This window comes from Chionomys nivalis, chromosome 7, assembly GCF_950005125.1.
Source record: "Chionomys nivalis chromosome 7, mChiNiv1.1, whole genome shotgun sequence".
NCBI classification, from domain to species: domain Eukaryota; kingdom Metazoa; phylum Chordata; class Mammalia; order Rodentia; family Cricetidae; genus Chionomys; species Chionomys nivalis.
Genome location: NC_080092.1, coordinates 101,899,368 through 101,916,870, shown reverse-complemented (window position 1 = coordinate 101,916,870; position 17,503 = coordinate 101,899,368). Strand labels below are relative to the sequence as shown.

Here is a 17,503-nt window from a genome sequence, read left to right as displayed (position 1 = left end):
CTCAAGAAGGCAGCAGATCTCATTACAGATGGTTGTGAGCCACCATGTGGTTGTTGGGAACTGAACTCAGGACCTTCGGAAGTGCAGGCAGTGCTCTTAACCACCGAGCCATCTCTCCAGCCCAAGATGTAGTCTTTAAATAGCAACGAGCATAAAGTAGCTTAAACACATTTGCACACAATCTAGATTGACTTCTGAACTCCCAGGTCTTCATTATCACAGGCTCATAAAACCAAATGGTAGACAAAAAAAGACACAGCCCTACGGACACTTCATTTGGCACCTTCTGCCGGTAGCACACGGAGGTGCCAGGGGTACACACAAAGCCTTCATGGTGATCAATACTGAACCATCAAAATCACCAGCTTCTATGCTTACCAAGGTGTGGGTCCAGGAGGTGTGGCTGTTCCTGGTATTTGTCCATAATTACTAAAAGGAAAACAATATAAAAATCAAATCAGATGGCTTTACAAACTCTCCTGTTGCCTCTGGGTAACTCTCATGAGACAGCGTCCCTCTTCTTGGCCTTTCTAACTCCCAGGGATACACCCGACCTAGCTAATGGATGCCCAACACGTTCCTGAGGACCAGTGTGACCACATCGTCCTCGTGGATCCTCTTTCTCGTGCATTTTCAGATACACCCTTCCGCATCTTCGATGCTCCCCTGCTAAGCGTGAGGCCCTCCCATCCCAACAATCTTCAAACCAGTGACTGCACAACCTCCCTGACCCTGGCCACCTGCTTTCCACCCCTACCAGCAACTTAATCTGCTTCTACCCAACCCAGAGATCTCTCTACCTTTGCAATCCTCACCTGCCACTTCAGACTCCCTCCACTAAGCCCCACCCCCTTGCCTTTCCCTAAAACTAGAGCCCCATCACTCCAAAGCAAGAAAGACATTGTGGAGAGAATCTTCTTAGCTAAGGAATCCACAAAAACGATTTTGCTCACATATAAAACTTAAATTATCCAAGGGCTCATTTGGACACTGCCCTGGTTTGCTTTCTGTTCCTGTGATAAAAACTGACCAAAACCAACTTGAGAAAGAGTTTATTTGGCTTACCCAGCCAAACATTGGGGGACGTTAAGGAATGAATTTAAGCAGTAGAAGAAGGAACTATATGGAAGCGTTGCTCACTGAATTGATCCCAGGCTCAAATTCAGCTGTCTCTCTTATCCAGCCCACAATGGGCTGGGCCCTCCATCTGTAAAGACGTGCCTACAAACCAATCTGGTGGTGGCAATTACTTGAGATTTTTTTTCGAGGTACCTCTAGAGGTTTGTGTCAAGTTGACAAAAAACTATGACAGACAGTCTCCATTATAGACGACTGCAAAGGTCTACTCAGACGTGGATAATGTGGAACCACCCAAGGAACCTAACGGCATTGTCCACTCTCCTGCCCTGCCTGCAGCCGAGGTCCTAGTTAAACCTGGCGCTCTGAGGTTGAAGAGCCAATGGCCTCATAGCGGAGCCCCAGAGAAGCACACGCCCCAATCCGCAAGCGCCCGTAGGTGGCAGCTTTGCTCTCGGCAATCCTGCTCGCTCCCTCCCAGCTCGCAGACAAGAACCAAGTGTGTTTTGCTTGCTCTCGGGCAATACAGGACAGGCAGAAGGTATGGCTCCCCAGGTCCCTTCCTCCCAGCTGCAATGACTGCAGGACAGCAACTCGGGGCCCCCGCGCGCACCGCGGAATCGTTCCTCCGCCACCTCCCGGGCCGCGCGCTCGCCGTGCACCGCAGGCAGGCTGCCGAGCAGCGCGCGGGTCTCCGCGCTCTCGCCGAACGCTTCCAGGGCAGCGCCGCTGGAGAGCGCGTCATTCTCCACCTCCTCCTCCTCCTCCTCCTCGGCGGCGGTGGTCGCAGCCGGCTCCTCGCTCAGGACCATCCCGCCAGCGGCTTCCGTCAGAACCATACCGGCAACCGGGAGAGAAAGGAGGCGCCCCACGAGAGACGCCAGCTCCACCCCGAGACCTTCGACCCGCCCTACAGGGAGCGCCAGCCGACAAAACAGCTCGCGCGAAGCCGGCTCGGTGTACAGGGCGGTACCAAGATGAGGGAGGCTTCTCCAGCCTCAACCGGGAGTGGGTGGAGCCCGGTAGGGGTGGGGCCGCGGAGAGTGTGGCCTGAGTTAGGCGAGGGATGGATTTGGGTGATTGGAGGCGGGCTGGGGGCGGAGCGTCTGGACAGGAGGATTTAAGATCCGGGCGGAACCGAGGTTTTTTGCAGGAAAGCTGAGTAGAAAGGGCCTGAGTGGAGGGAAGGGGGGTGAGAATTAGGTGACGATGTCAGAGCGCCTACGGTGTGCTATAGGAGTGTGGGAGACTATAGGGTTTGTGAGAGGGATGTTGTTCCAGCATGAAGGCATTTGCGATGACTTTTTAAACATCGGAACAATGCTGGCCGCCCAAGGCAGCCCTGACAAGGGGTGTGGACTGCACACTGCTGGCCCTGCGCTCACCAACATAATAGATCTCACTGTAAAGTGGGGTGGTGAAGGGATGAGATAGCTTAGTGGGTAAAGTCTCCCGCACTAAGTCTCAGGACTCGAGTGTGTAACAGAGCCCCAGGCTTTCTTTCCATGATGGAAGTACCGTTCAGACTATAAAACTCAGCATATAGACAACACCCACCAGTTAAACTGAAAACAAAAACTTAACCCATCAAAATCCATAGTCCTAAGAAAGTCTCTAAATATACTAACCTTGCTTTTTTTGGCTTCTGTAGTTCCACTTCTGACCAACTGTTCTTGTTAAGTAAAATATATCAGTCCAGGATATGGTTTTTGAGCTTAAAAGCTCACCCTGAGCCAGGTGGTGGTGGCGCACGCTTTTATTCCCAGCACTTGGGAGGCAGAAGCAGGTGGATCTCTGTGAGTTTTAGGCCAGCCTGGTCTACAAGAGCTAGTTCCAGGACTGGCTCCAAAGCAACACAGAGAAACCCTGTCTCGAAAAAGAAAACAAACAAACAAAAAGCTCACCCTGAGAAAGACTCAATGCTATGCTGGGATTCCAAACACCTGCTGTAGTCACTGGCTGGCTAATAAAGAGTTTCTATTGGCTTAAATCCATGTCAGAGCAGTCTTCTTGGATATGTTGTGGATAACCAACAAGTTTGGTTCCCACATAGTGGAAGAAGAGAAAACACAAGGTTTGTACTCTAACCTATACATACACATTTGAACACACATATACACAAAATAATCTCTAAAAAAAAAGTAGGGAAAAAAGTGAGGTACTGAAGAGGGTCTGGTGGCAATTGCAACTGAATGACCAGAGTCATGGTGGGGGCGGTCCTTCCTACCCAACTGTGGCACTTGGGGCTGCAGCCGCTGAGGTGGGAACTTGCTGAGAACAGTGATGCTGTATCAGATGCCAGCATCAGCAGGAGCGACATACACAGCTCCCTCTGTCAGCACTGCCGCAGCCTCACAGCCCATTCTTGATGAACTTGTTGGAGGCCAACTCCAAATTAGCCCAGTTGGGGTCCCGATTGACTTTTTATTAGGTCCCAGCCCTCTGCTACCTGAGCAGCTTCCTCATCACGCCCAAGGATGGGCTTCTATACTCCCTCCCAAAGTGGTTCCAGTGGTTTAGGTAGTTGAAGAGCTGATAGAGCAGCAAGCGCTTGTCGAACCCTGGAGCCTTGGGGATCTTCTGGTGGTAGGCAGTGAAGAAGGATCTGGGGAACCCCCCAAACATCAGTGCGATTGCCAGTTCAAACTCAGAATGGCCATAGAAGGAAGCTGGATCGTAAATAATGGGCCCCTGGTCATCCTCCGCCACATTGCCAGACCAGAGGTCTCCATGGAGGAGGGCAGGGACAATCTCTACACCAGAGAACAGGTCCGGGATCTTCACCTAGAAGAGAAAGCGTTGCAAATGTGGGACTCAGAGGCCCATGGGTTCATTATCCGGAGCTTGGAAATAGAGCAGAGCCATGGATTCATCTAGAGTCCAACCAAAAAATCTGTCGGGTCCAGTGAAAGGGCTCACCTGATTCAGGAATGCAGCTTTCTGGGAACTAATCAAATGAGTCCAAAAGCTTTATGGGAAATCTCAGAAGTTAGTTTTATGCTGTAGACTGTGAACCAGTTTGGTGCCTACCCTCTGAGCTGTGTTTTTAGTTTATTGTACATATGTACCCAAATTTTTTCTGTTAAATAACATTACTTTGATGCATGTTTACCCTAAACCAGTGGTTCTCAGCCTTCCTAATGCTTTAACCCTCTAATACTGTTCCTCATGTTGTGGTGACTTCTAACCATAAAATTATTTTGTTGCTACTTCATAATTTTGCTACTGTTATGAATTGTAATGTAAACATCTGATATGCAGGATATGTGGTATGTGACCCTGTGAAAGGGTCGTTTGATCCCCAGGGGTGACAACCCACAGGCTGACAATCACTGCCCTAGACTGATAGATGAACTGTGTTCCTAATAATTTGGAATATATTTTGAAACAAGTCATGCAGGAAGGCACATTTTCACTAAGGGTGGCACATCGGGTCTTTGGCAGAGGAAAAAAAAAACTGAGGTTAAGAGTGGACAAATAAAATGAGTGAAATCTATGAGCCAAGGGTCTGTCCCATCCCTCCACCCACCCACGGGGTGAGAAAGTGGTGGCTATTGTACCCACAGCCTGACCATCCCAACTCTGACTCAGTCCTGAGAGGCCCCCACATGCATGTGGTGGGTTCATGAGAGACAGCCTCTTTCGAGAGAAGAGGTATGCCCACCTGTAGTCTTGACCACAGTTCTTGTGTCTCCCGGTCAGCATAGTCCCTTTCAATGAGGTTCAGCTGTGCTTGGAGCCGGTGTTGCGTGAAAAAGGTTGGCCAGTCATCCTGCCATTCGTTCACCTGAGCAACGAGAGGAGAAGCCAGCACTGTGACTACAGTATAGGCAATTGCAGGTACATGACACGGTGCCCAGCATTTCCACAGCAGGGCCAGGGATCCGAACCCAAGCCCTCATGCTATGTAGCCAAGAATGCCTCAGAATTTCTAATTCTTTTGCCTCCACTTTCCAAACTTCTGGGATTATACAGGCATACACCATATCTGGCTCAATTTTAAAAAATAATAATTGGCTTTTGCCTGGCATAGTGATCCACAGCTGTAACCTCAGCCCTTGGGAGGCTCAGGTAGGAGGACCGTAGCAAGCTCAAAGCCAGCCTGGTCTACATTTCAACTTCCAAGTCAGACAGGATTATATAGTGAGACCCTGTCTCAAGAAGGGAAAGGAAAAGAAAACATACAGTTATCAAATGTGCACACATATGCTCAAGAAGACATATGGTTATCAAATGTGCACGTCCACATATGCTAAAGAAGACATACAGTTATCAAATGTGTGTGCCCACATACGCTAAAGAAGACATACAGTGATCAAATGTGTGTGTCCACATATGCTTATTCCACATCACCAGTCATGACAGAAATACAAAATGGAATCTAAAGTGAATGTTTCTCTCCAGCTTCAACTGAAAACAACTACAGAAAACATCCAGTGTAGGTAAGAGTAGAAAAAAACTGGAATTCTTATATGAGCTGATGAGACTGGTACAACCTCTTTGGAAGCATGAACAGTTTTTTGTTATTTTTTAATCTATTTTTAAATTTTATGTGTGCGTATCTCACATAAAATTTGGAATATATTTTGAAACAAGTCATGCAGGAAGGCACATTTTCACTAAGGGTGGCACATCGGGTCTTTGGCAGAGGAAAAAAAAACTGAGGTTAAGAGTGGACAAATAAAATGAGTGAAATCTCACAGAGTATGCCACGGATCTGTGAGAGTGTGCCACATTTCTGTGAGAGTAAGTCATGGATCTGTGAGGGTGTGCCACGGATCTGTGAGGGTGTGCCACGGATCTGTGAGAGTGTGCCACAGATCTGTGAGAGTGTGCCACAGATGCGTGGGACCTGCAAAGGACAAGAGAGGGCATCAGATCCCCTGAAGCTGAAGTGAGAGGTGGCAGTGAACCAAACTCAAGTTCTCCCGAAAAGCAGTATGTACTCTTAACCACCTCTCAGCCCCACGGGGCAGTTTCACAAAGCCTAAGTAAGAACCTACTGCGCTACCCAGGCTTTCCTGTCTCGGGTCTCCTGTATACACCCAAGATAAAGTACTTTTACACAATGACTTACACAAAGGTTCATGGCAGCTTTATTTATCAAAAACACGTTAGGAACAACAGAAATCCATCAGCAGATGAACGGGTAGACAGAGATCATAGCTATTCCATACACTGGAATAGACTTTGTACACACTTGACATGAACGGATTTCATGTATAAACTTCAAAAGATTTGACATAGACCATATCGAAATAATTATATGGAGCGAAATATGTCAGAGTGAAAAAAAGCGAAGGGGGACACACTGTATGATTATATTTATATAAAACTTCACAGAACACAGGCAAATCTGCAGTGCGGAAAGTAGACCTGCGGGTGTCCTGACACAGGGATGGGTTACAGGGAGAGGTTGTACAGTACTCATTTCCACCTGCAGCAAGCAATCTGTGGCTGGCTGGCCGAGTTATCAAACTGTACAGCTGAAATAGGTGCAATCTGTGTCACCTAGGCTTCCATGGAGATAGAATGGCTAAGGCTATTCCAAGGCTGCTCTGAGAACCCCTGAGGCAGAGCTTTTGGAGTGCATTCTGAACCTGGCAGGCAGCCTATGTAGTCCTGGTCGTCCTCCTCTTCCGTGAGTCTTTCCTGGGTGCTTCAGGCATTTATCCCAGGCTTTACTCCCTAGTGCCAGGTGCACCTCAAAGGAGCCCTTCTCCCTGGCCTAGCAATCCCCGGAGCACTGCAGTCCACCATCTCAGCATCCCACCGTTCCTATTTACCTGCCATGGCTCCCAGTACCTGGGGGCTCTCCTCTTACCTGAAGATATAACAAGGTCACAAGAAACACAATTTCCTTTTGGTAACAGAGTTCAGTCTTGCCACTTAGACGGAAGGGCCAAGATTCCCAAGGTCACTTTTCTGTGTGACGTGACCTTTCTGCTGAGCTACTACAGGCAGGTGCCACCTGAGCGTAAGGACTGAGTAAGGCAGCTGTGTAATGGTTAGAGCCATCTCTAAGGCCAGACTGTATGTCAAGTCCTGGTTCCTCCATTCTCCGCATGGTCTCTGGGAATGCTACTTAGTCTCAATTAGTTTCTTATTCTGTAAGACATATCAGTGACATCACCTTGTTCATTACCAAATGGGGCAAAATGCTTGGAACACTGCTAGGTTCTTAGCAGGGAATACAACCTATATGTTCCCAGGAAAACTGGACTAGCGCTCCCAACAGAATTGACTGTGCTAGGGTCTACACAGTCCACCTTCAGCAGTTCCCACCATAACTGCAACCCCTCTCAAGGGCCCACTTGATCCAACTAGGAAGTAGGATGTCTAGGAGCTTGGGGCTGGTTGGAAGAACTAAAGAACAATATTGTTGTTACTCAAAGTAGGCAGGCTTGGACTCTGATGCCTTCTGACAAGGTCACAGTTGCCTCACGGTCCCAGAGTCTGAAGGGAATGCAGAGACACTCTGTCTTTCTGATTGGCCAGCTCCATTCTGGCTCTGCTTCATACACAAGTTCTAGACACTATTTCATTTCTCAACTCATAAATATTTGAGAAAACACTGCTACACCCGCCAAGTCTTTGAAGACCCACTACCACAAGAAGCCCTTTAACTCAACGTGTAAATCAAGACAACAAATCATGCTTGTCTGTGATGACAGAGCCCATGCTAGCCCCAGCTGCACCAATGCCAGGAAAGTCAGTTTTGCCTGAGACTGGGGGATCTTGGCAAGTCTTCTGTGTACAGTTTTGGGACTTAGATTCATAGCTGCCTATTGGATGGGATCCCTAAGTCTGCCTTGGGCTTCATAAAAATCTTGTCACAAGACACCTCCAGCCCATGCCAGGGGGAGCTGTAGTATAGTCTACAGTAGCCCAACTAGTCAGAGAAGGTTTCAAAGAAGAGAAAAAACTGAAAATGTTGGTCCTTCAAGCAGTAACAGGTTTAAATTGAGATGGTCCTTATACAAGAGGTATTCTGTCCTTAAAAAAAGCAAAAGATAGTCTAATAATGGCTTCTCTGAGGTAGGTGTAGGGCAGGTAGACTGCCCAGGAGATAAGCCTAAGGTTCTGAGATGGTGACTCAAGAGACCACAATGCTATTCAGCCATAATAATAAGAATGGAGAGTGGAGACATGGCTCAGCTGATAACAGTACTTGCTGCTCTCCCAAAGGACCAGAGTTCGGTTCACAGCATCCACATCAGATGGTTCGCAACAACTTGTAACTTCAGTTCCGAGGGATCAGACACCATCCTCTAACCTCCTTGGGTACCCGTACATGTGGCATTCATTCTATCTTACACATAGTGCATGATAAAAATAAATCCTTTTAAAATGTTGGGATGTTGGCTCCCATCTATAATAACAGCAATTGAGAGACTATAATAGGAAAAACTGTGGGTTCCAGTCCAAAATATGTTCCAAGTATACAGTAGTAAAACATGATGCCCTTGTGTGGTGATACTTCATTTGTACTTTATTTATTTATTTATTTATTTATTTATTTATTTAGTTAGTTAGTTAGTTAGTTAGTTTTTCAAGACAAGGTTTCTCCAGAGCTTTGGGGCCTGTCCTGGAACTAGCTCTTGTAGGCCAGGCTGGACTCAAACTCACAGAGATCCGCCTGCCTCTGCCTCCTGAGTGCTGGGATTAAAGGCGTGCACCACCACCGCCCGGCTCATTTGTACTTTAATAAATAAAGCTTGTCTGAAGTTCGGAGAGTAAAACAACCACAGATCAGCAGTGGTGACACACACCCTTAATCCCAGTAGCCACACTAGTTTGCCATAGAAACCAGGTGGTAGTGGTGCACGCCTTTAATTCCAGCACTAGAATCTCATTCTGAGATTCCTGGAGGCAGGATCACCATTTCAGACTGAGGTAGGGGTAAGAGCCAGTGACTGGCTGTTTTGTTTTTCGACCTTCAGGTTGAACCCCAATTTCTCTCTCTGGGTTTTTATTAATCGTGCAGTGTAGATTAACCTTGAAAAGACTGTAGTAAGTGAAAGAAACAGGACACAGGTCACATGTTATACAATGTTGCCATCACAGAATGTCTAGAACGAGCATAGAGATGATGTACAGTAAGTCTGTGATGGCTGGTGCTAAGGGAAGGCAGAAAAGGGGGTGACTGCTAACAGGAGTTGCTATTGGGTGATGAAAATATTCTGGAATGAGACATAGGAATCCATAGACATATCGCCTGGACACACCTGACCTCCTCTGACCTCAGAGACTAAGCAGTAAGGGTCTGGCTAGAACTTGGACACAAGATAACAGTTATACTTGCATTATCACTGCAATTGTACTAAAAAAACCATTGAACGATACACTTTAAAAGGGAGAGCTTTAGCTGGGCATGGTGAAGGGAGGCAAATCTCTATGAGTCTGAGACCAGCCTGGTCTACAGAGGGTATCCCAGGATAGCCAGGGCTGTTACACAGAGAAACTCTGTCCTGAAAAGTCAAACAAAATAAAATGGAGAGCCGGGCGGTGGTGGCGCACGCCTTTAATCCCAGCACTCGGGAGGCAGAGACAGGCGGATCCCTGTGAGTTCGAGACCAGCCTGGTCTACAAGAGCTAGTTCCAGGACAGACTCCAAAACCACAGAGAAACCCTGTCAAAAAAAAAAAGAAAAAAAAAAAAAGAAAAAAAAAATGGAGAGTTTTGTGTTACATGAATTACATCTCAATTGTATTATAATAAAGGACAATCATGTTAGCAGCCTTGGAAAAGGACCTGAGTGATAAGGGCTTGATCCTTGGCATCACCCAGTCTACACTCTGCAGACTCTTAAACTGGCCTGGTGCCCTCCTACAGCATCACTGGTGCCCCCACCTGGAATGCCGATCAGCTGACTCCCTCCAAGCCTGGCTCGGGTAGCCTTCACATCTGTCATAGGCGTCACCGCCTACACTCTGCCTTCAGAAACAACGGTTGAGCGCTCTGGTATCTGGAGAACTGGCACTCTGTTGCACACAAGGGGTCAGCCACTGGCACTTCATGGAAGGACATCAGTCAAGCACTGGAGCCTCAAGAATGGCCATCACTAAGTAGAGACGCCCTCACTCAGACACTCACCTGTGGGATGAAGCCGCAGCACGTCACTGTGTTGAAGCCGAACTTGGTCACACCCTGGGGCTCGGCACCCTCGGCCCCACAGCCTGTCAACAGAAATCTGTTGTGGGAACCAGACCTTAGGAGAATGACCTACAGACCTGGCTGCAGGCACACAAATGGCTCAGACACTGGTCATCTGAGAGCTCACTACGCATGAAAGTGAGTAGCCAGCACATAGATTCACCGGGGCTTTTCTACCCTAGACCAATGGACAGACTGTGGGACGGGTTGGTCAGTAGTCAGTTCTACTCATTTATCAACTTCGTTAAAATTACTTAATCATCTCATTTTCACAGTGTATTTGGGGCTGGAGAGATGACCCCGGCACCTGGGTTAAGCAACCTATAACTACCTGCAACTCTGCCTCTAGAGGATCAGGGGCAAATCAACCCCAGCAAGTACCTGAACATGCCTGCCTCTCTCTCCCTCCCTCCCTCCCTCCCTCCCTCCCTCTCTCTCTCTTGCGCGCGCACATACACACGCACACGTGCACACACACGAATAAAGAAAAAGTTGTTTGATGAACTATAAAGGGAGATGCTACGCCATTCAACCCATTATTAAAATGCCATCAAGAAGCAGCATGAAGACCCATCTAAGAGAGCTGATGGGCCAGGGTGAACTGAACTGACCCACTGTGTTCTCCCGGGCCTTGGCCTTCTCCCTGAGCTTCTGGTTGTAAAGGTGCAAATCTGCCATCTGGTCCCCGAGCTTTGATGCCTGGCTAAAGAAAGAAGAAAGGCAGCAGTTAAAATGGCAGACAAATAACACTAGTCAGCATGTTCTGCTTTGAGATGTGTTGTAAGCCGGGTAGTGGTGGCGCACGCCTTTAATCCCAGCACTTGGGAGGCAGAGGCAGGCGGATCTCTGTGAGTTCGAGACCAGCCTGGTCTATAAGAGCTAGTTCCAGGACAAGCTCCAAAACCACAGAGAAACCCTGTCTCGAAAAAACAAAACAAAACAAAACAAAAAAAAAGAAATGTTGTAAATACTTTAAAAATACTCTTAAAAGTAAAATAATAAGCCCTTTCTAAAAAACAAAAAAGTATCACAAGGGCCTTTGTGATCATGTCTGTAGCATCTTAGCAGATGTTGGTCAGTAAATAAAAAACACTCAGCTCTAAACTTATAGAAATGTGAACTAAATATAGAGAAACCCTGGGACCACAGTCACATGCTGAGGTGCAAGCTACGGCAACTCCCTGTTGATAAAATGCTGATGCCATCTGAACCAGAGTTTGTTCTTCACACAGAACATCTGATGTGGGATTTCATTGGTTAATTAATAAAGAAACTGCTTGGCCTGATAAGTTAGAATTTAGATAGGCGGAGTAGACAGAACAGAATGCCGGGAGGAAGAGGAAGTGAGCTCAGACGCCATGCCTCTCCTCTCCAGGGCAGCCGCGATGAAGCAAGCCGCCAGGTCAGACATGCTGAATCTTTCCCGGTAAGACTGGTGCTACACAGATTACTAAATATGGGTTAGGAAAGATGTGAGAATTAGCTATTAAGAGGCTAGAACCAATGGGCCAAGCAGTGTTTAAAAGAATACAGTTTCCGTGTAATTGTTTCGGGGCTTAAGCTAGCCAGGCGGCGGGAGCCGGGTGGCAGGAACGCTGCCCGCAGCTCCTACTACAAACATCCATGACTGTAATAGAGGAAAAGATTAGGATGCCAGATAGTTGATCAGCCTCTCTCAGCCCAAACTGGATTAATATACTACATAGCACAAAGGAAGGAACTTAGTCAAATACACTTACTTTATGCAGCCTCATCACAGCTGAACTCACCAAAATAAAACAAAATGAAACCCTTCTGATATGCCTTGCTTTTATTGGTGAATGAATAAAGAATTTGCCTTGGCCTGTGATAGGGTAGAGTAGAGCTAGGCGGGGAAAACTAAACTGAATTCTGGGAGAAAGAAGGCGGAGTCAGGAGATGCCACATAGCCATGGCAGGGGACAGACGCCAGAACCTTGCTGGTAAGCAACAGTCATGTGGTGATACGCAGATTAATAGAAATGGGTTAAATTAAGTTGTAAGAGTTAGCCAATAAGAAGCTAGAGCTAATGGGCCAAGCAAGGATTTAATTAATACAGTTCCTATGTGGTTACTTTGGGCTGATCAGCCGGGAACAAACAAGTGGCCTTCCTACAACAAACAACAATCATCTTTGTCTTGATTAATGGATTAAGAATGGGGGCTTGAGAGACGGCTCAGCCGTTAAGAGCACTGGCTGCTCTTCCAGAGGAACTGGGTTCAATTCCAGCACCTACATGATGGCTCACACCTTCTATAACTCCAGGTTGAGGGGATCCAACCCCCTCTTCTGGCTTCTGAGGGCAGTATACAATGTGGTGCACAGATATACATGCAGGCAAAACACCAATACACATAAAATAAGTATTTTTTTAAATTTAGCAGAGAAAGACAAGTTGTTATTCTTATGAAAGTTGAAGAATTAATAGAAGCTTCAGTTTCAAGATCTCAGGTCCAATAAGAGGAAAGCAGAACAATAAAGAGTGGACTCCAGGGACGGGAGCTAAAGAAAGAAGAAACAGCTCATCTGTTCAGAGTACCTGCATCAGACCCAGGTTCCTAGTACCCATGTGACAGCCACAAAACATCTCTAATTCTAGTTCCAGGAAATCCAACACCCTTGTCTAGCCTCTGGAGTCACAGACATGCACTTGGTGCATGTACCTGTAGACAAACATATGTGTCTAATAAAAGTAAATCTTTAAAACATGGACTCTGACAGCCAGTCAGGCATGGTGATGCACACCTTTAATCCCAGCACTTGGAAGGCAGAGGCTAGGCTGGTTTACATAGTGAGTTCAAGGCCAGTCAGGGGTACATAGTAACACCTTTAAAAAAAAAAAAAAAGGACTCTGGCCACTGGACTGAGTTATGCAAGCTCAGCAGAGGCTTCTTCCTAGTGCTCTTTCTCTTTCTCTCAGTCCATTTCTCTCAGAGGCTGCTCCCTAGTGTCCCCTCTTCCACTTCTTTCTCTCCACCTGTTTCGTCTGTCTTCTCTATTTCTATTCCCCCGTGTCTTCTGTCTATGTGTCTGTCTGTCCCTGCCTCTTTCCTCTGTACCTGCCTCACTGTATTTATGCCAGCCTTTCCCTGTCTCTCTCTTCCCGTCTGTGTGTCTCTATGTGCACACATGGCCCTCCCTCTCCCCATATGCGTGCACACATGGCCCTCCTCCCTCTCCCCATACATGTGCACACATGACCCTCCCTTTCCCATACACACAAATATACTCACCTGCTCAGGCTCTTCATCTTCAAATATTCCATCACAAAGGCAGCCCCACCTCCTGGCAAGTCAATCACCTTCATGGGCTTAGGTACCCGCACCAAGCCGGTGCTGCGGAGGGCCTCCAGGCTTGCCATCTCTCCCTCAAACATCTGCCGGGCCTGCATCCAAATGCCATGAACACTGTCAGCTCCGCTAACCTGGACTCTCACAGGGGCCTTGCTAGACAGTCCAAGGGACGCATGGCCCTCGACACAAGCCACAAAACCAAGTGCCTTCAATTACTGAAAAACAACCTCACATGCACCCCTCAAGGCCAGGGTGCGAAAGGGACCCCTTCAGGTAAGAAGGACAAACCCGAGGCCAGCACTCAAGGTGTCTGTGTGAAGACCCACACAGCAAAGCCTTGCTGTGGGAGATGCACAGACCACAAGGGGATGACAAGTGGTGACAGGAGGAGCAGGCACAAGTCAGATGAGACCTAACAAAAAGTCCGAGATGGGGCCTGGGTCCTCCATGGTTCTGCTTTCTTTCCTGCCTCTGAGTGGGAACAGGCAGCCTTGGGCATGGTAGAAATTACCTGGGCTCAGATTTGGGTCAGAGAAGGCAGAGCGGGGAGGTCAGTAGGGCCTGGCTGAGTTCTAGCAGGGACTAGAGAAGCTACAAAAGACTCATACAGCCTGCTTGCCTGTAAGGCTTTTGCTGGCACCCAGAGGCTTTCTTGTTCCTAAACTATTTCTACAAATATCCCATTTTATTTTTAGGCAAACTTACATATTGTTCATACCGTGGTGAAAAACATGCATTTTATTTATTTACTTATTTATCTATGGTACTGATGACTGAGCCCAGGAGATTGTACATACTAGGCAATGCTGTACTACTGAATGAAATCCTCAGTACCCCACAAAAAATGCCTTTATCATGGGGTTTGTGAATACTTCTATCTATATAGGATCATGGGGTGCCTGTTTGTTTGGTTTGGTTTTTTGAGACAGGGTCTCACTGTGTAGCCTTGGTTGTCCCAGAACCCGTTCTGTAGACCAGGCTGGCCTGGAACTCACAGGCATCTACCTGCCTCTGTCTCCTGAGTGCTGGGATTAAAGGCGTGCACCACCACCACCTGGCTAGAAGCATAGGTTTTTAAAAATTAAAAATAGATGACACTTGTAGGTAAAAGCATTTACCACACAAGCTGATGACCCAGCTTTGATCCCCAGAGCCCACATGCAAAGTCAGACCTCATGCTGTGCACATGTAATCCAAGCCCTCCCGCTACATGACAGGAGGCAGAGACAGCAAAATTGCCTAGAATCTTTGAGACCAGCTACCCTGGAACATGCTTTGTAGGGGCAGAAACAAGAGAGACCTTACCACAAAACAAGGCATAAAAACAGAACCAACTCCCCAAAAGGTTGTCCACTGACTTCTATATATGTCATGGTGTGTGTAAGTCACACATACACACACACACACGCATATATAAAAAATAATTGAATGTTTTTAATTTAAAAAAATGAAACTTGAAGCCAAAACACGAAAATAATTTATCACACATGAAAAGAATTCTTCTCCTTTAACTCAGATTTCCAAGAGGAACGTCTGGCAGGTATCTCAAACTGCCAACCTGCACTTGGGACCAAGAGGCAAGGGTTGGGTATCCTGGATGGGAGGGCATCTGCAAACCCCAGCCATGTCTCCAGGGTAAACCTCCAAACGATTCCAACAGTACAGAGAATGCAGGCTAATCCTATTCCTGACACCATCTCTAATGATATTGGGGGACCGAAAAGGGCTGCTCTGGGATCCTCTTCTCCCCCACAGTCAGCGTACCTACTGGCACCACCTTCCAGAGCTACATCCGAGCATAGGACCTCTGGAAACCCCCAGAACTGGGGGAGCACCCGACTGTGCCATCAGCAGCTTGCTCTTGGGGCCTCTAGCCAGCGCTGTCCATCTGTCTTATAGTTTTTCATACATTCTTTTGTTGTTGTTAGTTCTGTTTTGAGTCAGGGTCTCCTCATGCGGCCCAGGCTGGCTTGAGACTTACCATCCTCAGCCTCCTAAGTACTTTGCTTATAAATGTGAGTCGCTATTCCTGGCTCCATATATTCTTAAACAGGAATATCTTAAGGTCTCCTAGTAACTCCAGAGCTTGTGAGGAAGATAGTGCTAGCCTGGCCGTGGGACTCCTGTCTTTCCCCAGAATGCTGGAGCTGAGCTCAAGGCAGAGACCAGATGTGGGCAGATGGTGTTTACAGCTGAGACTCATCTCCATGATCAATGACTACAGAAATTTAAAGCAAAAAAGTGATTATACATCAAAGACAAATCCTTCAGTCCTAAGAGGAAGCCTCCCTGCAGGAGCTGACCCTTCAGGGAGGGTAGGGAACCAGGTCTAGTTCCCCCCACTACTTCCAGGAACCGTGCATTCCTCTTTCCCCCTCCCCAGATTCCATCCTGCACACCCCTCAGCGCACCTGCGTCCTGCGGTTGACCTTGACAAACACCGGACCAGCGTCGGTGTCGTAGGCACGGCCTTCACTGATGCAGCCGGCCCCGGAGCTCCCAAAGGCCCGCAGTGTCTTGGTGCGCAGCTCGGCGCGCAGCAGCTGCTCCATGGAGACCAGAGGACCAGAATCCAGGGAGATGACACAGAGGAGGGGACCCGGGTACCAGAAGTAAACACGCCGCGCGAACAAGCAGTGAGGGGGCGGGGGTGGTGGTGACTGCTGGGCGGTCACGACAAGGTCCGGACCCAGTGACGCGGCCTCCTGGCTCCCAGCGGCCACTCGGGTGCGCACTATCCCTACAAGCTCCTATTGCACTAGAGCTGAGATGGGAGGGGGAAGAAGGGGGAATTCTACCAGACAGCTATTTCTCTCCAAAACAATCTCTTCCCCGGGGTAGCAGGGATGCAAAGGCTCTCAAAGCTCTCCTACTAGGCTCATTCCGGAATTTCTACTCCAGGTTGACTCATCCCAGGGGAGCAGGACTGGCAGACCTGATCTTGAGTGTTCGGTAAAGCCTGGGAGACAGAAAGTGTCCTGTGTCCTCACAGCATACATGTGAAGTCCCAGTATATCTGTCTGCACCATCTGGGGTCCACCCTTGGCCCTGTGGGCCCTGTACAACTGGGTGGATCAGGAGTGACCCACAGGAAGATTTGGGCCAGGGCTTCTTTATCCTTGCAACACAAGGCACAGCCTGGAGACTCAGCTAGCCTGTGGATAGGCTATAAGCTTAGCTAGGCTCTCACTGGACAGAGTAGGGTGGAGTCCTAGCCAGGGGGGTGCGGGGGGTGCCCTAGCTAGGCCTAGTGGCACCTTTAGTGCTACAGGGCTGGGTGATAAAAGCTGCGCTGGGGGTTATGATAGCAGCAGCCTGCCCCACCCAAGGTAGGTGGGACTCTGGATAGCCATGATAGGAAAGAAGTTTCAAGACACATATGTTCATATATATACAGGGGCGCGCACGCACACACACACACACGTATACAAGAACACCTTCACAGACTGGTATAGGGGACCGTCTGTGCCGAGGTAACCCTCAAGGGCTTTAGGAGAGGCTGCCTCAAATCCCAGCCCCCACCATGAGGTGCTGGTGCCCTCCTTTCTGTAATGTCTCCAGTGGGGTGAGTGATCCATTGCTGAACTTTCCGTGTGTGCCGGCACACGAGTGAATGTCAGCTAAGTCCACAGCTGTCCTGTGAGAGGATCCTATAGTTACTTCCCACCTTCTCTGTAAAGAAATCGAAGCACAGAGGAGTTGACTTGCACCCGACCCAGTGCTGGGATGTAGCTCAGAATATTTTAAACCAAATCTGGCTTTGGGTTCCATCCTCTGAATCCTTGCCTCAGGGCCCACGATGTGTCATCGAAAGCCTGACTGTACCATGTGGTTCAGGGTTTCCCTCCTGACCTGCCAGCTGACAGTTTGGCAACTCTGACCCCAATCAGACACCCTCATATTAAGGCTGAAGCCACTGTGAGGTGAAGCTCAAAGCACAGGAGAGATAATGTGCATG

General features: G+C 48.1%; 2 protein-coding genes across 2 annotated transcripts in view; both read right to left on the bottom strand.

Moving 5' to 3' along the window:
- The window catches only part of Tbcd (tubulin folding cofactor D), a 151,190-nt gene extending 148,473 nt beyond the window's left edge, over positions 1–2,717 (bottom strand). The window contains exons 1-2 of the mRNA XM_057774425.1: positions 1,691–2,717; positions 379–429 (exon numbers count right to left, since the gene is read on the bottom strand). Coding sequence (XP_057630408.1) covers positions 379–429; positions 1,691–1,916 — 277 coding nt within the window. The 5' untranslated portion in view covers positions 1,917–2,717. The remainder of the gene's footprint in view (positions 1–378; positions 430–1,690) is intronic.
- A 223-nt stretch (positions 2,718–2,940) lies between these two features.
- On the bottom strand, positions 2,941–16,628 carry Fn3k (fructosamine 3 kinase). The gene is made up of 6 exons (XM_057774430.1): positions 15,957–16,628; positions 13,486–13,637; positions 10,845–10,936; positions 10,174–10,256; positions 4,742–4,864; positions 2,941–3,861 (listed from the first exon to the last, which is right to left on the bottom strand). Exons 1-6 carry the CDS (start codon positions 16,095–16,097, stop codon positions 3,523–3,525), a joined length of 930 nt encoding a protein of 309 aa, XP_057630413.1. The 5' UTR covers positions 16,098–16,628; the 3' UTR covers positions 2,941–3,522.
- Positions 16,629–17,503: the final 875 nt, after the last annotated feature.

Bases quoted from the DNA above. Each gene is read 5' to 3' on its own strand.
- Fn3k (XM_057774430.1), bottom strand. From the start codon at position 16,097: ATGGAGCAGCTGCTGCGCGCCGAGCTGCGCACCAAGACACTGCGGGCC. The intron at 13,638-15,956 runs GTGCGCTGAGGG...ATTTGGATGCAG, and splicing joins AGGTCAACCGCAGGACGCAG to GCCCGGCAGATGTTTGAGGG. The intron at 10,257-10,844 runs GTCAGTTCAGTT...TTCTGTTGACAG, and splicing joins GGCCCGGGAGAACACAGTGG to GCTGTGGGGCCGAGGGTGCC.